Below are 24,044 nucleotides of genomic sequence, written 5' to 3'. Positions count from 1 at the left end.
AAGTTTGGGCACATATCTCGCAACTGTTCGGGAAACGAAGTTGGGGGCAAGGTACTATCGCTACCCTTGCCCCCTGCCAACCAATAAACACAGGATTGCCTGTCATTAGCGTTAAACTTGATGATGTGCAGTGTTCAGCACTTATAGACACGGGGTGTTCCCGGTCTATAGTTAGTGCCCATTGCTGTCCGGTGTGGCGGAGGAACCCAGTTGGCGTTATGACCATTAATGGCTTATCACGGGTATGTTGTGGTGAAGGGACAGTCACAATCTGCACTGAGAAGGGTGACACAGTTAAAGTTGACGTTCTGGTGATGCAGGAGAAACCCCTTGGCTACGACATGTTGCTTGGAATTGATGCAATACAAGCACTAGGAGGCGTTACAATCACAGCAGCTAGAGGTATCAGGCTTGGAGAAGGGAAAGACGTCTGTGCAGCCATGTCGATTGAAGAAAAGGACTTCTGTGCTACATTTGATGACAACGAAAGGGTGTGGACTGCAAAGTGGAAATGGGCCATGGGCCAGGAACCAGATCGGCTGTGCAACACGATTCCAGAGTATGCAGTTTCTACCAAGAATAGGGCCGCATATGAAGAAGAACTTCAGATGTGGATTGACAACGGTTGGTTAATACCATACCCACAGGAACGTCTGGGACCACCCAAGGGATTAATTCCGCTCATGGCTGTTGAACAACCTACCAAAGAAAAAATTCGTCCCGTAATGGATTACCGAGAGTTGAATCGGCATGTTGATGCGTTTACCGGAAACGCAGATGTGTGCGCTGCTAAACTGAGAGAGTGGCGTCAAAAAGGGAGCAATGTAGCACTTCTGGATCTAAAGAGGGCCTACCTGCAGATACGTGTCCATGAGTCATTATGGCCATTTCAGACAGTACTACTCAAGGGAAAACTATATTGTTTGACACGTTTGGGTTTTGGCCTAAACGTAGCACCCTTGATTATGACAACCATTATTAAAACTGTTTTGATGCAGGATGAGACCACAGCAAAAGCTGCTTCAGCCTACATAGATGACATCTATGTTAATGAGGACATAATGTCTGCGGATGCAGTTCGAATAAAACTGAAAGCGTTTGGGTTAATAAGCAAAGACCCTAAGCGCCTAAAGGATGGAGTGCCCGTGCTAGGCCTCGAGGTCTGGGAGGAGGGCAATACGTTGCGATGGAAACGAGGGAGCCCACTTCCAAAGTTACCCAATGTATTAACAAGACGTACTGTGTTTTCTATCTGTGGTAAATTGGTAGGACATCTACCTGTCTGTGGATGGCTCCGATCGGCAACAGGAGTGGTGAAAAGACGAGTGACTACAGTAACAAAAGGATGGGACGATGTTGCGGATGATGATTCTCTCCAACAAATGATGGCTGAAATGTTGTCCAGAGTGCATAGGAATGACCCTGCCCGGGGTGAGTGGCAAGTGTCTGGAAACGAACTAAATGCATGGGTTGACGCAAGTTCGTTGGCTACAGGTGTCGTGTTGGAGCAACTAGGTGTTGTTGTGGAAGATGCATGCTGGCTTCGTCCGAAAAATGATGCCCAACATATAAATTTGGCAGAACTTGATGCCACGTTAAAAGGTCTTAATCTCGCATTGCAATGGCAGACTAATGTTGTGCATCTCCACACTGACTCATTGTGTGTTTACCATTGGTTAACCGACACCTTGACTGGAAAGGCTCGAGTTAAGACTAGAGCTGCAAGTGAAATGCTAGTACGAAGGAGACTAGCAATAATTAAGCGTCTAGTTGACGAATACAGCTTGCAGGTAGACATTACGTTAGTCTCGTCGATGCAGAATTTGGCTGATAGCTTGACTCGAGTACCAAAGAGGTGGATCGATGCAATGAGGCAGGGATCCGATCTTCAACAACAAACATGCGCGACTGTAACGGATCAATTAACACCTGACCAGATCCGTATGATACACCAGCAGATTGGACATCCTGGAATTCAGAGGACTGCATATTTTGTCCGAAGAGTATGCCCTGCAACTACAAAAGCATCAGTGAAAGCAGCCATACGTTCGTGTGAAGAGTGTCAGAGAATTGATCCGGCACCATCCCAATGGCAAAAAGGGAAGCTCGAGGTGGAGGGCAACTGGCAGCGAGTAGGGATGGACATAACACATTATGGGGGCAAACATTTTTTGACCATGACGGATTGTGGCCCGACGCGTTTCACAATATGGCGCCTGTTGACACGACAGGATGCAGCCAGCATTATACAACAGTTGAGAGCCGTCTTTTTTGAACGTGGTGCCCCGATTGAAATTCTGACTGATAATGCCGCCACATTTCGATGTCAAGAATTTCAGAAATTCGTGCACGAATGGGGGATTAAAATGCATTATCGGTGTGCATATTATCCCGAGGGTAATGGTATAGCAGAACGGTGTCACCGCACCATCAAAAGAATTGCAGCCAGGACGCAGTGCTCTATTCCAGAAGCTGTGTACTGGTATAATATAACACCCAAGGACAATGCAACACCAGCAACTGCACCAGCCAATGGGATTTACCAATATGAACAGCGTGTGAAAGGAGTTGATGCCATACCATCAGTGGTGAGTGTTGTCAATACACCATATCAGGTGGGAGACCTTGTTTGGATAAAACCCCCAAATGCTGGGTGCACTACGAAATTTTTCCGGGGAAAAATAGATGAAATCATAAGTCCTCAGACCATGTTGATTGGTGGCATACCACGTCACGTAAAAGATATCCGCCCTTGTTATACCTCTTCTGATTCTGAGGACGATGAGGAGGATCACACACCGTTCAGAGATGATCCTGATCACTTACTGCCCCTTCAGGTGAGCATAGAAACACCACCAACAGAACCAGATGAGGGAATGATGGGACATACTGATGACAATAGTGAGGAGAGCGATGGACACAAGGAAGTAATGCCTCATCGAAATACTCGACAGAGACGAATACTGCTCACCCCCCGTGATTGCGAAACCCAGCGAGAAGGGATGATGGAGCATACCGAGGAGATGACGCCTCCGATTCTTCGGAGAAGTACCCGACAAAGACGGATACTGCCCCCCTGCCCTGATTGTGAGACACCGCCTATGGAACCACGAGACGGGATAATGGAACAGACTGGTAGTAATGATGGTGGTAATGAAGAAAACAGCAATGAGGAAGTGCTTCTTCGAAGGAGTACCCGCCAACGACGATTGCCCGCATGTCCTGTTTGTGATCATGAGATCAGGGGGGAGTGTGGAGAAATGCGTGACTTACCTGGATAGACCACGTGCGGGTCGGTCACCGAAAATAAATAAAAAGAAAGAAAAGAAACGGTCAAGACTCTTATTTATAGAGTAGTGATCACGTGAGTTAGAAGAATATGCAAATAGAGGTCAACGATTTTGCGATATAAAAAGCCTGTGTTGTTAAGAGGAGGAGGAGACTGTTGGCAGAAGTCAGTGCTGTCAGACGTGCTTTAGAGTTTTGTTATTATATGCTGTGTTCGATTGTTAGGAGAGAGAAAAGAGAAGAGGAGGAACCAAGAAGACATTCTGCAGATACTTGACTTTGTGTTGGTTTTACCAAAAATGTCACACAGTCAACCTACCAAAAATGTTCAACATTCAACCTACCAAAAATGTCATAGTCAACTTACTAAAAATGTCCACTATTCAACCTACCAAAAATGTCACAGTCAACTTACTAAAAATGTCCAATATTCAAGCTACCAAAAATGTCCCACATTCAACCTACAAAAAATGTCCAACATTGAACCTACCAAAAATGTCCAACATTCAACCTACAAAAAATGTCCAACATTCAACCTACCAAAAATGTCACACATTCAACCTACAAAAAATGTCACACATTCAACCTACCAAAAATGTCACACATTCAACCTACCAAAAATGTCACACATTCAACCTACCAAACATGTCCAACATTCAACCTACCAAAAATGTCCAACATTAAACCTACCAAAAATGTCCAACATTAAACCTACCAAAAATGTCAAACATTAAACCTACCAACAAAATCCAACATTAAACCTACCAAAAATGTCACACATTCAACCTACCAAAGATATAACACAGTCAACGAACAAAAATGTCACATAGTCAACTTACCAAAAATGAACAACAGTCAACTTACCAAAAATGTCCAACAGTCAACTTACCAAAAATGTCCAACAGTCATCTTACCAAAAATGTCCAACAGTCAATTTACCAAAAATGCCACACAGTCAACCTACCAAAAATGTCCCACATTCAACCTACCAAAAATTTCACAGTCAACTTACCAAAAATGTCAGTCAATTTACTTAAAATGTCCAATATTCAACCTACTAAAAATGTCCCATATTCAACCTACCAAAAATGTCACACAGTCAACTTACGAAAAATGTCCCACATTCAACCTACCGAAAATGTCCAACATTCAACCTACAAAATTTGTTACACAGTCAACCTACCAAAAATGTCACACAGTCAACTTACCAAAAATGTCACACATTCAACCTACCAAAAATGTCACACATTCAACCTACCAAAAATGTCCAACATTCAACCTACCAAAAATGTCCAACATTCAACCTACCAAAAATGTCCAACATTCAACCTACCAAAAATGTCCAACATTCAACCTACCAAAAATGTCCCACACTCAACCTACCAAAAATGTAACACAGTCAACATACCAAAAATGTCACACATTAAAACTACAAAAAATGTCCAACAGTCAACCTACCAAAAATGTCCAACATTCAACCTACCAAATATGTCCAACATTCAACCTACCAAATATGTCACACAGTCAACCTACCAAAAATGTCGAACCTTCAACCTACCAAAAATGTCCAACAGTCAACCTACCAAAAACGTCACACAGTCAACCTACCAAAAATGCAACACAGTCAACCTACCAAAAAATATCACACAGTCAACCTACCAAAAAATATCACACAGTCAACCTGCCAAAAATGTCCCACATTCAACCTACCACAAATGTCACACATTTAACCTACCAAAAATGTCCAACATTAAACCTACCAAAAATGTCCAACATTCAACCTACCAAAAATGTCCCACATTCAACCTACCAAAAATGTCCCACATTCAACCTACCAAAAATGTCCCACATTCAACCTACCAAAAATGTCCCACATTCAACCTACCAAAAATGTCCAACATTCAACCTACCAAAAATGTCCAACATTCAACCTACCAAAAATGTCATAGTCAACTTACTAAAAATGTCCAACATTCAACCTACCAAAAATGTCACAGTCAACTTACTTAAAATGTCCAATATACAACCTACCAAAAATGTCCCACATTCAACCTACAAAAAATGTCCAACATTAAACCTACCAAAAATGTCCAACATTCAACATACCAAAAATTTCACACACTCAACCTACCAAAAATGTCCAACAGTCAACCTACCAAAAATGTCCAAATTTCACCCTACCAAAAAATCCAACATTCAACCTACCAAAAATATCAGTCAACCTACCAAAAATGTCGAACCTTCAACCTACCAAAAATGTCGAACCTTCAACCTACCAAAAATGTCCAACAGTCAACCTACCAAAAACGTCACACAGTCAACCTACCAAAAATGCAACACAGTCAACCTACCAAAAAATATCACACAGTCAACCTACCAAAAAATATCACACAGTCAACCTGCCAAAAATGTCCCACATTCAACCTACCACAAATGTCACACATTTAACCTACCAAAAATGTCCAACATTAAACCTACCAAAAATGTCCAACATTAAACCTACCAAAAATGTCCCACATTCAACCTACCAAAAATGTCCAACATTCAACCTACCAAAAATGTCCAACATTCAACCTACCAAAAATGTCCAACATTCAACCTACCAAAAATGTCATAGTCAACTTACTAAACATGTCCAACATTCAACCTACCAAAAATGTCACAGTCAACTTACTTAAAATGTTCAATATTCAACCTACCAAAAATGTCCCACATTCAACCTACAAAAAATGTCCAACATTAAACCTACCAAAAATGTCCAACATTCAACATACCACAAATTTCACACACTCAACCTACCAAAAATGTCCAACAGTCAACCTACCGAAAATGTCCAAATTTCACCCTACCAAAAAATCCAACATTCAACCTACCAAAAATATCAGTCAACCTACCAAAAATGTCCAACAGTCAACCTACCAAAAATGTCCAATATTCACCCTACCAAAAAATCCAACATTCAACCTACTAAAAATGTCACAGTCAACCTACCAAAAATGTCCAACATTCAACCTACCAAAAATGGCACACAGTAAACTTACCAAAAATGTCACATAGTCAACTTACTAATAGTGTCACACAGTCAACCTAACAAAAATGTCACACAGTCAACCTACCAAAAATGTAACACTGTCAACCTACGAAAAATGTGACACAGTAAACTTACCAAAAATGTCCAACATTAAACCTACCAAAAATGTCCAACATTCAACCTACCAAAAATGTCCAACATTCAACCTACCAAAAATGTCCAACATTCAACCTACAAAAAATGTCACACATTCAACCTACCAAAAATGTCCCACATTCAACCTACCAAAAATGTCCCAAATTCAACCTACCAAAAATGTCCCACATTCAACCTACCAAAAATGTCCCACATTCAACCTACGAAAAATGTCCCATATTCAACCTACCAAAAATGTCATAGTCAACTTACTAAAAGTGTCCAACATTCAACCTACCAAAAATGTCACAGTCAACTTACTAAAAATGTCCAATATTCAACCTACCAAAAATGTCCAACATTCAACCTACAAAAAATGTCCAACAGTCAACCTACAAAAAATGTCCAACATTCAACCTACCAAAAATGTCCAACATTCAACCTACAAAATTTGTCACACAGTCAACCTACCAAAAATGTCCAACATTCAACTTACCAAAAATGTCACACAGTTAACTTACCAAAAATGCCCAACATTCAACCTACCAAAAATGTAACACAGTCAACCTACCAAAAATGTCCCACATTCAACCTACCAAAAATGGCACACAGTAAACTTACTAAAAATGTCCAATATTCAACCTACCAAAAATGTCCCACATTCAACCTACAAAAAATGTCCAACATTCAACCTACCAAAAATGTCACACATTCAACCTACCAAAAATGTCCAACATTCAACCTACCAAATGTGTCACACATTCAACCTACAAAAAATGTCACACATTCAACCTACCAAAAATGTCCAACTTTCAACCTACCAAAAATGTCCAACATTCAACCTACCAAAAATGTCCAACATTCAACCTACCAAAAATGTCCAACATTCAACCTACAAAATTTGTCACACAGTCAACCTACCAAAAATGTCCAACATTCAACCTACTAAAAATGTCAAACATTCAACCTACTAAAAATGTCCAACATTCAACCTACCAAAAATGTCACACAGTTAACTTTCCAAAAATGTCCAACATTAAACCTACCAAAAATTTCCAACATTCAACCTACCAAAAATGTCACACAGTCAACCTAACAAAAATGTCCAACATTCAACCTACCAAAAATGTCACACATTCAACCAACCAAAAATGTCCAACATTCAACCTACCAAAAATGTCCAACATTCAACCTACCAAAAATGTCACACATTCAACCTACCAAAAATGTCACACAGTCAACCTACCAAAAATGTCAGTCAACCTACCAAAAATGTCCAACAGTCAACCTACCAAAAATGTCCAACATTCACCCTACCAAAAAATCCAACATTCAACCTACTAAAAATGTCACAGTCAACCTACCAAAAATGTCCAACATTCAACCTACCAAAAATGGCACACATAAACTTACCAAAAATGTCACACAGTCAACTTACCAATAATGTCATACAGTCAACCTACCAAAAATGTCACACATTCAACCTACCATAAATGTAACACTGTCAACCTACGAAAAATGTCACACAGTCAACTTACCAAAAATGTCACACATAAAACCTACCAAAAATGTCACACATTCAACCTACCAAAACTGTCCAACATTCAACCTACCAAAAATGTCCAACATTCAACCTACCAAAAATGTCCAACATTCAACCTACCAAAAATGTCCAACATTCAACCTACAAAAAATGTCCCAAATTCAACCTACCAAAAATGTCCAACATTCAACTGACCAAAAATGTCACACATTAAACCTACCAAAAATGTCACACATTCAACCTACCAAAAATGTCACACATTCAACCTACCAAAAATATCCAACAGTCAACCTACCAAAAATATCCAACAGTCAACCTACCAAAAATGTCCAACAGTCAACCTACCTAAAATGTCCAACAGTCAACCTACCAAAAATGTCCAACAGTCAACCTACCAAAAATGTCCAACAGTCAACCTACCAAAAAGTCAGTCAACCTACCAAAAATGTCACACATTTAACCTACCAAAAATGTCCAACAGTCAACTTACCAAAAATGTCACACATTCAACCTACCAAAAATGTCACACATTCTACCTACCAAAAATGTCACACATTCAACCTACCAAAAATATCCAACAGTCAACCTACCAAAAATGTCCAACATTCAACCTACCAAAAATGTCCAACATTCAACCTACCAAAAATGTCCAACATTCAACCTACCAAAAATGTCCAACATTCAACCTACCAAAAAAATCCAATATTAAACCTACCAAAAATGTCCAACATTCAACCTACCAAAAATGTCACACATTCAACCTACCAAAAATGTCACACAGTCAACCTACCAAAAATGTAACACATTAAACCTACCAAAAATGTCACACAGTTAACCTACCAAAAATGTCAGTCACCCTACCAAAAATGTCCAACAGTCAACCTACCAAAAATGTCCAATATTCACCCTACCAAAAAATCCAACATTCAACCTACTAAAAATGTCACAGTCAACCTACCAAAAATGTCCAACATTCAACCTACCAAAAATGGCACACAGTAAACTTACCAAAAATGTCACATAGTCAACTTACCAATAGTGTCACACAGTCAACCTAACAAAAATGTCACACAGTCAACCTACCAAAAATGTAACACTGTCAACCTACGAAAAATGTGACACAGTCAACTTACCAAAAATGTCCAACATTCAACCTACCAAAAATGTCCAACATTCAACCTACCAAAAATGTCCAACATTCAACCTACCAAAAATGTCCAACATTCAACCTACAAAAAATGTCCAACATTCAACCTACAAAAAATGTCCAACATTCAACCTACCAAAAATGTCCAACATTCAACCTACCAAAAATGTCCCAAATTCAACCTACCAAAAATGTCCCACATTCAACCTACCAAAAATGTCCCACATTCAACCTACCAAAAATGTCCCATATTCAACCTACCAAAAATGTCATAGTCAACTTACTAAAAGTGTCCAACATTCAACCTACCAAAAATGTCACAGTCAACTTACTAAAAATGTCCAATATTCAACCTACCAAAAATGTCCAACATTCAACCTACAAAAAATGTCCAACATTCAACCTACCAAAAATGTCCAACATTCAACCTACTAAAAATGTCAAACATTCAACCTACTAAAAATGTCCAACATTCAACCTACCAAAAATGTCACACAGTTAACTTTCCAAAAATGTCCAACATTAAACCTACCAAAAATTTCCAACATTCAACCTACCAAAAATGTCACACAGTCAACCTAACAAAAATGTCCAACATTCAACCTACCAAAAATGTCCAACATTCAACCAACCAAAAATGTCCAACATTCAACCTACCAAAAATGTCCAACATTCAACCTACCAAAAATGTCACACATTCAACCTACCAAAAATGTCACACAGTCAACCTACCAAAAATGTCAGTCAACCTACCAAAAATGTCCAACAGTCAACCTACCAAAAATGTCCAACATTCACCCTACCAAAAAATCCAACATTCAACCTACTAAAAATGTCACAGTCAACCTACCAAAAATGTCCAACATTCAACCTACCAAAAATGGCACACATAAACTTACCAAAAATGTCACACAGTCAACTTACCAATAATGTCATACAGTCAACCTACCAAAAATGTCACACATTCAACCTACCATAAATGTAACACTGTCAACCTACGAAAAATGTCACACAGTCAACTTACCAAAAATGTCACACATAAAACCTACCAAAAATGTCACACATTCAACCTACCAAAACTGTCCAACATTCAACCTACCAAAAATGTCCAACATTCAACCTACCAAAAATGTCCAACATTCAACCTACCAAAAATGTCCAACATTCAACCTACAAAAAATGTCCCAAATTCAACCTACCAAAAATGTCCAACATTCAACTGACCAAAAATGTCACACATTAAACCTACCAAAAATGTCACACATTCAACCTACCAAAAATGTCACACATTCAACCTACCAAAAATATCCAACAGTCAACCTACCAAAAATATCCAACAGTCAACCTACCAAAAATGTCCAACAGTCAACCTACCTAAAATGTCCAACAGTCAACCTACCAAAAATGTCCAACAGTCAACCTACCAAAAATGTCCAACAGTCAACCTACCAAAAAGTCAGTCAACCTACCAAAAATGTCACACATTTAACCTACCAAAAATGTCCAACAGTCAACTTACCAAAAATGTCACACATTCAACCTACCAAAAATGTCACACATTCTACCTACCAAAAATGTCACACATTCAACCTACCAAAAATATCCAACAGTCAACCTACCAAAAATGTCCAACATTCAACCTACCAAAAATGTCCAACATTCAACCTACCAAAAATGTCCAACATTCAACCTACCAAAAATGTCCAACATTCAACCTACCAAAAAAATCCAATATTAAACCTACCAAAAATGTCCAACATTCAACCTACCAAAAATGTCACACATTCAACCTACCAAAAATGTCACACAGTCAACCTACCAAAAATGTAACACATTAAACCTACCAAAAATGTCACACAGTTAACCTACCAAAAATGTCAGTCACCCTACCAAAAATGTCCAACAGTCAACCTACCAAAAATGTCCAATATTCACCCTACCAAAAAATCCAACATTCAACCTACTAAAAATGTCACAGTCAACCTACCAAAAATGTCCAACATTCAACCTACCAAAAATGGCACACAGTAAACTTACCAAAAATGTCACATAGTCAACTTACCAATAGTGTCACACAGTCAACCTAACAAAAATGTCACACAGTCAACCTACCAAAAATGTAACACTGTCAACCTACGAAAAATGTGACACAGTCAACTTACCAAAAATGTCCAACATTCAACCTACCAAAAATGTCCAACATTCAACCTACCAAAAATGTCCAACATTCAACCTACCAAAAATGTCCAACATTCAACCTACAAAAAATGTCCAACATTCAACCTACAAAAAATGTCCAACATTCAACCTACCAAAAATGTCCAACATTCAACCTACCAAAAATGTCCCAAATTCAACCTACCAAAAATGTCCCACATTCAACCTACCAAAAATGTCCCACATTCAACCTACCAAAAATGTCCCATATTCAACCTACCAAAAATGTCATAGTCAACTTACTAAAAGTGTCCAACATTCAACCTACCAAAAATGTCACAGTCAACTTACTAAAAATGTCCAATATTCAACCTACCAAAAATGTCCAACATTCAACCTACAAAAAATGTCCAACATTCAACCTACCAAAAATGTCCAACATTCAACCTACAAAATTTGTCACACAGTCAACCTACCAAAAATGCCCAACATTCAACCTACCAAAAATGTAACACAGTCAACCTACCAAAAATGTCCAACAGTCAACCTACCAAAAATGTCACAGTCAACTTACTAAAAATGTCCCACATTCAACCTACAAAAAATGTCCAACATTCAACCTACCAAAAATGTCACACATTCAACCTACCAAAAATGTCCAACATTCAACCTACCAAAAATGTCCAACATTCAACCTACCAAAAATGTCACACATTCAACCTACCAAAAATGTCACACATTCAACCTACCAAAAATGTCCCACATTCAACCTACCAAAAATGTCCCCCATTAAACCTACCTAAAATGTCCCACATTCAACCTACAAAAAATGTCCAACATTCAACCTACCAAAAATGTCATAGTCAACTTACTAAAAATGTCCAACATTAAACCTACCAAAAATGTCACAGTCAACTTACTAAAAATGTCCAATATTCAACCTACCAAAAATGTCCCACATTCAACCTACCAAAAATGTCCAACATTCAACCTACCAAAAATGTCCAACATTCAACCTACCAAAAATATCCAACATTCAACCTACCAAAAATGTCCAACATTAAACCTACCAAAAAAATCCAACATTAAACCTACTAAAAATGTCCAACATTAAAATTACCAAAAATATCACACAGTCAACCTAACAAAAATGTCACACAGTCAACTTACTAAAAATGACCAACATTCAACCTACCAAAAATGTCCAACATTCAACCTACCAAAAATGTAACACAGTCAACCTACCAAAAATGTCCAACATTCAACCTACCAAAAATGTCACAGTCAACCTACCAAAAATGTCCAATATTCAACCTACCAAAAATGTCCCACATTCAACCTACAAAAAATGTCCAACATTCAACCTACCAAAAATGTCCAACATTCAACCTACCAAAAATGTCCAACATTCAACCTAAAAAAAATCTCCAACATTCAACCTACCAAAAATGTCACACAGTCAACCTACCAAAAATGTCCAACATTCAACCTACCAAAAATGTCCAACATTCAACCTACCAAAAATGTCCAACATTCAACCTACCAAAAATGTCCAACATTCAACCTACCAAAAATGTCCAACATTAAACCTACCAAAAAAATCCAACATTAAACCTACCAAAAATGTCCAACATTAAACCTACCAAAAATATCACACAGTCAACCTAACAAAAATGTCACACAGTCAACTTACTAAAAATGTCCAACATTCAACCTACCAAAAATGTCCCACATTCAACTTACCAAAAATGTCCAACACTCAACTTACCCAAAATGCCACACAGTCAATCTACCAAAAATGTCACACAGTCAACCTACCAAAAATGTCACACAGTCAACCTACCAAAAATGTCACAGAGTCAACTTACTAAAAATGTCCAACATTCAACCTACCAAAAATGTCCCACATTCAACCTACCAAAAATTTCACACAGTCAACTTACCAAAAATGTCAGTCAATTTACTTAAAATGTCCAATGTTCAACCTACTAAAAATGTCCCATGTTCAACCTACCAAAAATGTAACACAGTCAACTTACGAAAAATGTCCAACATTCAACTTACGAAAAATGTCCAACATTCAACCTACCGAAAATGTCAAACATTCAACCTACCGAAAATGTCCAACATTCAACCTACAAAATTTGTCACACAGTCAACCTACCAAAAATGTCCAACATTCAACCTACCAAAAATGTCACACAGTCAACTTACGAAAAATGTCCAACATTCAAACTATAAAAAATGTCCAACAGTCAACCTACCAAAAATGTCCAACATTCAACCTACCAAAAATGTCCAACATTCAACCTACCAAAAATGTCACACAGTCAACTTACCAAAAATGTCCAACATTCAACCTACCAAAAATGCCACACATTCAACTTACCACAAATGTCACACATTCAACCTACCAAAAATGTCCCACACTCAACCTACCAAAAATGTCACACAGTCAACTTACGAAAAATGTCCAACATTCAAACTACAAAAAATGTCCAACAGTCAACCTACCAAAAATGTCCAACAGCCAACCTACCAAAAATGTCCAACAGTGAACCTACCAAAAATGTCCAACATTCAACCTACCTAAAAGTCAGTCAACCTACCAAAAATGTCCCACATTCAACCTACCAAAAATGTCCAACAGTCAACTTACAAAAAATGCCACACAGTCAACCTACCAAAAATGTCACACAGTCAACTTACTTAAAATGTCCAATATTCAACCTACTAAAAATGTCCCATATTCAACCTACACAAAATGTCACACAGTTAACTTACCAAAAATGTCCAACATTCAACCTACCAAAAATGTCCAACATTCAACCTACCAAAAATGTCCAACATTCAACCTACCAAAAATGTCCAACATTCAACCTACCAAAAATGTCCAACATTCAACCTACCAAAAATGTCACACAGTCAAGTTACCAAAAATGTCACACAGTCAAGTTACCAAAAATGTCACACAGTCAAGTTACGAAAAATGTCCAACATTCAACCTACCAAAAATGTCACACAGTCAACTTACCAAAAATGTCCAACATTCAACTTACCAAAAATGTCCAACATTCAACTTACCAAAAATGTCCAACATTCAACCAACCAAAAATATCCGACAGTCAACCTACCAAAAATGTCCCACACTCAACCTACCAAAAATGTCACACAGTCAACTTACCAAAAATGTCTAACATTCAACCTACCAAAAATGTCCAACATTACACCTACCAAAAATGTCCAACAGTCAACCTACCAAAAAGTCAGTCAACCTACCAAAAATGTCCCACATTCAACTTACCAAAAATGTCCAACAGTCAACTTACCAAAAATGCCACACAGTCAACCTTCCAAAACTGTCACACAGTCCTACCAAAAATGTCACACAGTCAACTTACTAAAAATGTCCAACATTCAACCTACAAAAAATGTCCAACATTCAACCTACCAAAAATGTCACACAGTCAACCTACCAAAAATGTCACACAGTCAACCTACCAAAAATGTCACACAGTCAACCTACCAAAAATGTCACACAGTCAACCTAACAAAAATGTCAGTCAACTTACTTAAAATGTCCCATATTCAACCTACTAAAAATGTCCCATATTCAACCTACCAAAAATGTCACACAGTCAACTTACCAAAAATGTTCAACATTCAACTTATGAAAAATGTCCAACATTCAACCTACCAAAAATGTCCAACATTCAACCTTCCAAAAATGTCACACAGTCAACCTACCAAAAATGTCACACAGTCAACTTACTTAAAATGTCCAATATTCAACCTACTAAAAATGTCCCATATTCAACCTACACAAAATGTCACACAGTTAACTTACCAAAAATGTCCAACATTCAACCTACCAAAAATGTCCAACATTCAACCTACCTAAAATGTCCAACATTCAACCTACCAAAAATGTCCAACATTCAACCTACCAAAAATGTCCAACATTCAACCTACCAAAAATGTCACACAGTCAAGTTACCAAAAATGTCACACAGTCAAGTTACCAAAAATGTCACACAGTCAACTTACCAAAAATGTCCAACATTCAACCTACCAAAAATGTCACACAGTCAACTTACCAAAAATGTCCAACATTCAACTTACCAAAAATGTCCCACACTCAACCTACCAAAAATGTCACACAGTCAACTTACCAAAAATGTCTAACATTCAACCTACCAAAAATGTCCAACATTACACCTACCAAAAATGTCCAACAGTCAACCTACCAAAAAGTCAGTCAACCTACCAAAAATGTCCCACATTCAACCTACCAAAAATGTCCAACAGTCAACTTACCAAAAATGCCACACAGTCAACCTTCCAAAAATGTCACACAGTCCTACCAAAAATGTCACACAGTCAACTTACTAAAAATGTCCAACATTCAACCTACCAATAATGTCCAACATTCAACCTACCAATAATGTCCAACATTCAACCTACAAAAAATGTCACACAGTCAACCTACCAAAAATGTCACACAGTCAACCTACGAAAAATGTCAGTCAACTTACTTAAAATGTCCCATATTCAACCTACTAAAAATGTCCCATATTCAACCTACCAAAAATGTCACACAGTCAACTTACCAAAAATGTTCAACATTCAACTTATGAAAAATGTCCAACATTCAACCTACCAAAAATGTCCAACATTCAACCTACCAAAAATGTCCAACATTCAACCTACCAAAAATGTCACACAGTCAACCTACCAAAAATGTCACACAGTCAACCTACCAAAAATGTCCAACATTCAACCTACCAAAAATGTCACACAGTCAACTTACCAAAAAGGTCCAACATTCAACCTACCAAAAATGTCACACAGTCAACTTACCAAAAATGTCACACATTCAACCTACCAAAAATGTCCAACATTCAACCAACCAAAAATGTCCGACAGTCAACCTACCAAAAATGTCCCACAGTGCACCTGCGAACACTGTTTTGATAATAGTGATCACGCTTTTGATGGCAAATTCATAAAGTGAAGGACGACAGACTTGAGAAAGAATTCTTTTCTCCAAAAGCTCATAAAGTTATGATAAAGTAATGATAAAGCAATGAGTAAATCTTTTACTTGTTTGGCACTTGTACAGTTTAGCAAGACATAAAAAAATGAAAATATCGAAAAAAGGTTATATTGTACATATCTGTTTTGGACTGAAGATCTCAAAAAAAAAAAAAAATTTCAATTAATTTGATAGTTTTTTTTTTGTTACAGCGGAAAAACACGTTTTTATTACAGCGTGTTGAAGGTAGGAATTTTTTAATTTTTCGAACATGCTACGGGGAGATAACTCAATTTAAAGCGCCAACTTCCCTCCCTATCTTTAATACTAGCTTTTCGTCCTAAAAATCAAACATTTTACTCAGTATCGTAAATTGTTTTTTCCTTGTAAAAAAAAAACAAAAAAAAACTACTTGATGAAATTAAGTGGATTTTTTTTTTCATAACAAATATATACAATTTAAACATTTTTCGATATTTTCATTTTTTAATGTCTTGATTAAACTGTACAAGTACCATTTTTTTAGTAATAACTTCTACATAGTGATCTAGTGTGTGTGAATGATGAAATAATTCTTATTAAATTTATTTATTATTCCTATATTTATTATTATTATGTAGTTATTTAATTTATTTTGCTGTAAAAGTTGAAACTTCTATACAGTGTTCCATAATATATTTCTAGGTAAGACCTCTTTATCAAATACAGTGTTTTGAATCTAAAACGTGTGTAAACTTAAGTGCTAGTGATATCATTTGCATTACATTGCTACAGTAATGATAAAGTAATGATAATGTAATGAGTAAATCTTTAGATAAAGTTAGCTGTATATGTTTTTAATCGATAGTCATTCAACACCAATTAAGATTCCTTGAATTTTAATTTCTTAAGATTCTTTATTCATGTAATGGACTTTGATCAAAATTGGAATTAGGATTCTAAGCATAAGATTTATCAACATTATATTTTGATTTTAATTTTCATAAGAGGACATAAAAGTGGTGCTAAACTGTTCAGTCGAAGAAATGAATTTTATCCGTTCTGGGACTTTATAAAAATATGCGTTTGCTTTTCTCAACAATATGCATATGTTAATTTGTGTTTTCAATATTGAATATATCTAAACATTGCAGAAATTATGTAAAAACTTTAAATATTTGCTTTAAAAATAAAAAAGCATTTTACTTACTCTTTTTTCATGTTGTGATTATCTTGAAGAACTTGCAGGGATTCCATTGAGTTTGTCGACAGAAATTGTTGATTTTCCGTAGTAGGAGAAGTTTTAGAGTTCAATGTAGATTTCGTCAGCTATGCAAAAATAAAGACAACACAGAATTTAATTTACAAGTTTATAAACATAGGAGTCTCGTTTTTTTTTTACACTTTTTATGGATTTTAACCATATTTTGGTATATGTTTGTTTGTTTTATGGTATAAAGGCCAATTTTTTTAAGATATAAAAGTATGATGTGAGAATTGTTTTCATTGAATAAATCCTTAATATTTTTTTCTTTGTAAAAATTATTCCTTCTTACAAAATCAGTGCATTCAATTAGCATGTGTTTGATTGTGAGTTGTGTTTGGCAAGATATACAGATGAGTTGGCTTTCTGTTTTTAGTTGGTTAAATGTGTATGACCTATTTTTATTCTTGTTAGTTTGACTTCTTTTCTGTTTAGTTTTGTAGTTTGTTTATGTTTTTTGATTTTTGGCATTATTTTGTGAAGTTTATTGTTAGGATGTTCATTCCAGTAAGTTTGTCATTTCTCTGTTATTTATGTGTTGATATGTCTTTTGAGATTTGTGTATGGAATTTTAAAATTTGCATCAATTGGGAGATTTGGGTTTTGCTGCTGAATCTGTTAATTCATTGCCTTTGATAACAGAATGACTCGGTATACATTATTATTTCTTTTTTACTGTTTGATTCAGTTAATTTGTGGAGTAATTTTGCTATTAGGGGGTTGTCCATCTTTTTATTTTTGATAGCTTTCAAAGTAGATTGGAAATCTGAAATGATTATAAATTTGGATTCTTTGTTATTGGAAGCTAGATTGAGAGCTAGGATTAGAGCATGTATTTCGGCACTGAAAATTGATGTTTCTTTTGGGAGGTTTGCTTGTTTTTTGATTGATTTGTTGAGTACTGCAGCACTGGCTGTTGCTTTATTTTGTTTAGATCCATCTGTATAGATGTTGGTGCATGGTTTGTATACTTTTCTTTGATTTTATTGAGATCACCATGGTAAGTTATTGGATGGGATGTTTCTTTTCATGCTTGCTTAAACTTAGATCAATATTGGGGGTAACGATTTTCCAGGGAGGGGTTTTGAGTAGGACAGTTTCATGGATTTTAGTTATGGGTAGATTTGCCTTTTTGGAGATCGGTTTTATTCTGAGTCCAAAAGTTTGGATTGTATTTTCTTTTTGGTCAGAAAGGTATTTACAATTTGGGTTTAAAGTGCTATTGTGTGCTGGGTTTGTGGGGTTGGTTGTTAATTTTGTGTAGTACTTTAGACCAGAAGGAAAACCTGCCGTCTTTGCTGTTATGATCACCACCAAATTGGAAGTACCTTATGTTTAAATTAAGGCTACACAACCCAAAGGAGAGGATGACTCTAAAATATCGGCGAAAAAAGCAACCCCTACACTGTAGAAAAGTGCCCAGTTGAAGGTGAAGATATTAATGTTTTCAGCCAATTTTTTGATAATTGTCGTCTGAAAGGTGGAACATAAAAACATTTATTGAAAAGTTTGCATAAGAAAATATCATTTTAATAAAACAATTTTGTAATGAAAGCAACATTGGATTTTTATAAAATAGTTTGTTCTTTTTTCCCCAAACAAATAATTTTAATGAAACATTTTTTTGAATTAAAGCAACTTTAAAGGGTCAACAATTAATTTAGATGAAACCGAAAAATCATTATCTAGTTTAATTTTTTTTATTTATTTCATGCTTCCGTCATAGTTTAAAATACTGATTTCTCCCTCGGATTTTAATGACAGGTACACGAAAAAAAAAACAGGTACACGTCTCCATTTTTGGCGCTAAACTGTAGAAGTACCCTCGAGACCTATATGTTCTATCGGGTGTTTTTGATAAACCTGAACTGAAATATCTCAAGGTTGTGTTAGGTGTCAAAATCAACACCAGTGGAAATAAAGTTCAACTGGAAACTGCTCTCTCTGACTACTTAAGAAATCCAGTTAATTCATTTCCACCTCCAAAGCAACAAAAAAGTCCCTTAGTGAATCTGCTGAACATTCAGATAACTTCTGCAGTTGTGATGAAGAACCATCTCAGGATATCTTCAGTTATGAGCATCAGGGTTGCTGTCTACTATGACGCCAACTTTTACATTGGCCAAGTCATTGAGGTTATATCTGCATCCAGTGCTGTAATAAAAATTTTTATCGCAAACCATAGGTAGAAAAGATTTTTTTGATGGCCTTTGTCAGAGGACATTGCACAGGTAGAGTCAGCATTTGTTTACAGATGGAGTTTTGAGGTAATGCCAGTTTCAAGTGATGGTAGGATTTGGAGTGTTTTTGATATATCTACCATAGCAGAAGCTTATGAAAGATTGGATTGGATTGAATGGGTTTAATGACTTTTTTCAGCCTTTTTTTTTTTTTTTTTTTTTGGCCATTAAAAGTCGGAAGAGCTTTTCAAAAGCGATTAGTTGTGTGCATATTTCAGATGTTGTATTTATAGTTGAGTATGTATACATGGATGTCTTTAGGTCTTCTTGGATTTTCATATATAGATTTACTTTTTTTTTTTTTTAAGGTATGATAGGATATTCACTGGGTTGACTTTTTCAAAATGGTCCTCCATATTGTTTTCCACAGTATAGTTTTCTGGTTGGGGCAAGGTCAGTACATTTAACTAGGATATATTCCACTGTGAGCGTCTCTTGGCATAGGATGCATTCTGGTGCTGATTCTTCATTGAGTATATATGATTGGGTTATATTGGTGTGTCCTATGCGTAGTCGAGTCAGTATTATATCTTCTCGGCATGATCTTTTGGTGTTTGGACATCGTTCCTTAAGTTTAGGTTTATGGAGCATAGTTTGCTGCTTTCATGTTGATTCCATCGTAGTTGCCATTTTCTTTGTATGTGTGCTTTTATCTGGGGTCTAAGGTCAGTATGAGGAATCTTATAATTGTTAGTTGGGAGATGTGAAGATTTTTTTGCAGCTGTATCTGTCATGTCATTGCCTTTGATTCCCACATGGGTGAGGATCCAGAGAAAAATAATGTTTTTCGTGGTTGAGAGGATATAGATTTTTTCTAGTAACTTTATTGTTAGAGGATTCTCTTGTTTTTGGTTTTGTATAGATAGTAAGACTGATAGAGAATCGATGAGGATGATGAAATTTTTAGTAGTTTCCTCTGAAATTATGTCAAGTGCTAGGTTAATAGCTATAGTCTCTGCAGTGAATATAGATGCTTCGTTTTTAAGTTGTGGTATTATGGTAGGTTGTTGCACATCTGGTGTGATTGTTGCTTTTGGACCCGTCTGAAAGGTATAGTCTGGATATTGTAATTTTAAATGTTGAAGTTCGTCATGGTATTCAATAGGATTTGTGGTAGATTTAGGCTTTTTGTTTAGATTCAGTTTTATTTCTGCTTGTTTCATGGTCCATGGGGTGTTTTATGTAGTATGAAGTTGTGAATGCTGGAGATTGGTATTTTGGATTTCTTCAATGCTTTCCGTCATTCGGAGACCAAAAGTTTTGATGGTTTTTCTCCTCATGTTGAAGAGTTCTTCATATTTTGGATAGAAGGTGCATTGGTATGCCGGGTTGTTTGGGCAGGATTTGAGTTTAAGTAAGTATTGAAGAGCTAACTTTTCTCGTCTTAGGTCTAGGGGGGGGTTGTGCGCTTCTGAATATAGACTGTTCACGGGGGAGGTTCTGTATGCTCCTAGGGCCAATCTTAGGCCAGTATGGTGTATAGGGTCTAGGCTTTTTATATATGATGTTCGGGTTGATCCATATATGAAACAACCATAGTCTAGCTTTGAGCGGACTAGTGCTCTGTAAAGTTTAAGTAGTGTTTCCCAGTCTGCACCCGAATCAGTATGCGCTACTACTCTCAAAAGGTTTACAGCTTTGTTACATTTTTTTTCAGATAATTTATGTGTGAGATGAATGTCAACTTTTTATCAAAAAAAAATCCCTAAGAATTTGTACTGGTCAGTAACGAGTATAGGCGTTCCTTCCATGGTTAGGACAGGATCATTATTCATGTTCTTTAGTTTGCAGAAATGCATGCATTTCGTTTTTTTCCTCGAGAATTTAAATCCATTTTCTTCCGTCCATTTCATTATTTTGTTTAGGCACAATTGAAGTTTCCTTTCGATTATGGGTATATATTTCGATCTGCAACATATTAAAAAGTCATCCACATATAGGGAGCAGTCTAATCCAGGATTAAGGTTTTTTTACAATGTTATTTATTTGAATACTGAACAGGATCACTGATAGAATACTCCCTTGATGTACTCCATTTTCTTGTTCCTTCAAATCCAAGAGGGTTGTGCCAACTTTTACTCTGAACAGTCTGTTTTTTAGAAAATTTTCAATAAAAATTGGCATTCTGCCTTTTAGTCCAAGCTCCTTCAGATCTTTTGTAACACCATACCTCCATACAGTATCATAAGCTTTTTCCATGTCAAAGAACACTGCTGTAAGATGTTCCTTCCTTAGAAAGGCCTCTCTAATGAAGGTTTCCAGTCTGACTAGATGGTCTATTGAGCTTCAGTTTTTCCTGAATCCTGATGGAAATTCCGTGATAAGGTTCTCTGTTTCGAGGAACCAAATTAATCGTCTGTTTATAATCCTTTCCATGGTTTTACAAATGCAGCTTGTTAAAGCTATTGGCCTGAAATTCGATGAATCTGAAGCGTTACTTGATTGGGATTGGATGTTTGAGTTTTCAGATTTGGGGATTGCTATTATTGTGGCCTCTTTCCATGTCTCAGGTACGTTTCCACTGGACCATATAATGTTGAAAATTTCAAGTAAATATTTCATTGAGGTTTCTGGAAGTTTTTTGAGGATTTTGTATGGAATTTCATTGGGCCCTGTAGCTGTGTTATGGGATTTAGTTAGAGATTCTTTTAGTTCAGACAAGGTAAGAGGTTGGTTGTATTTTTGGGTATTTTGTGATTTAAATTGGATTTTCTTCTTTTCTTCTCTTCTCTTTCTCTAATCTTTTTGAATTTCTGTTTGTTTGTCACATGATGAGATTTTTGATAAATTATCTGCCAGGTTATTGGAAATGCATTTGATCTGTGAATATTTTGTTGTCTTTTTGATCTGTGAATATTTTGTTGTCTTTAGAAATGTGAGATATTGGTGTACTACTACACTTTCCTTCTATTTTCCTCATCATATTCCAAACCGTTTTTGCCTTGGTATTCACATTAATTTTGGATACATAATTTCTCCATGTTGTTCTTTTGGATTCCTTTATGATTTGTCTGGCTTTTGCTCTGTTGTTTTTGAAGAAATCCAGGTTTTCGCTTATTGGGTTCTTTTTGAATTTTCTTAAGGCAGTTCGTCGAGCTCTGATAGCTTTTCTGCATTCTTTTGTGAACTAAGGTTTGTTGTGAATGTTGGTTTTGGTTGTTTTCGGTATGGTATTATTTGCTATGTTTGTGAGTGTTTTAATGAAGTAGTTCAGATGGTCATCTTCATGTTTCTTTTCGGTTATTAATTGGTTTTTGCACTGTTCCTGGAAGTCTTCCCAATCCGCTTTATGTAGGTTCCATTTGGGTGCTTTTTGTTCAGTACTAGTACTTAGACTTTCCAGAATGATTGGGAAATGGTCACTCCCACAGGTGTCATCGTGTACTCTCCAATCATAGCCCATATATATGGATGGGTCACATAGGGTAACGTTGATGGCAGTGAAAGCACCTGTTGCTGGGTACATATAGGTATAGTTTTGATTGTTAAGGAGGCATAGATTATTTTTGTTTATTATGTTTTCTATTTCTTTTCCTTTTTTATTTGTCTCTTTACTTCCCCATATTACATTGTGACTGTTGAGATCTCCTAGTAGAAAAAAGGGTTTAGGGAGTTGTTTTATTAATTGAGTTAATTCAGTTTCATTGATTGTATCTTTTGGGGGGATGTAGCTTGTGTTATGGTTCCATGTAGAGTCACTGAAACTGCAATTGCTTGCAAGTTTGTGTTTATATTTATTTGTCTTTGGGGGGGTTTTGTTCTTCACGAGTATTGATGTGCCTCCAGAAGCTCTGTCCGTATTTTTGTTTATGTAGTTGTAAGATGTGTAGTGTTTTATGTTAATAGTATTATTTTCTTTCAAGAAGGTCTCCTATAGGCAGACAATTGCTGGGCTTATGTTTGTTATTAATAATAATAGTTCATTTAGGTTTGCTTTTGTCCCTCTGATGTTCCATTGTATTATTTTGTGGGTCATTTGGAGTTGTGTTCCATTGTCTCCAATCCTTCAAATCTATTTTCAGTTGGAATCCTTGTTCAGGATTTGAATTGGGATCTCTCTTTTCCTGTTTTTGTTTTTATTTTTTTTGTCTGGAGGGATTTTTGATTCTTTTCTGATTTGTGATAGTTGCTGTTGTTTTTGTAGAAATGGTTTGTGATCTTATTTTTTTTTTTGGTTCAGCAGTGTTTTTACTTATGATTATTTTTGGATTAGTTCCAACTGTTG

At 36.4% G+C, this 24,044-nt stretch overlaps 1 protein-coding gene across 1 annotated transcript in view; it reads right to left on the bottom strand.

Annotated features, from left to right (window-relative positions):
* The window catches only part of LOC145252681 (inhibitor of nuclear factor kappa-B kinase subunit alpha-like), a 193,960-nt gene that overhangs the window by 25,858 nt on the left and 144,058 nt on the right, over positions 1–24,044 (bottom strand). Inside the window, exon 19 of the mRNA XM_080112502.1 lies at positions 17,526–17,644. Within this exon, the coding sequence (XP_079968628.1) occupies positions 17,526–17,644 (119 nt within the window). The remainder of the gene's footprint in view (positions 1–17,525; positions 17,645–24,044) is intronic.

The sequence above is a fragment of the Euprymna scolopes genome, chromosome 29 (assembly GCF_053919585.1).
Source record: "Euprymna scolopes isolate OS-2025 chromosome 29, ASM5391958v1, whole genome shotgun sequence".
Classification (NCBI taxonomy): domain Eukaryota; kingdom Metazoa; phylum Mollusca; class Cephalopoda; order Sepiida; family Sepiolidae; genus Euprymna; species Euprymna scolopes.
The sequence above is the reverse complement of the archived record's forward strand: the minus strand, read 5'-3'. Positions and strand labels throughout refer to the sequence as shown.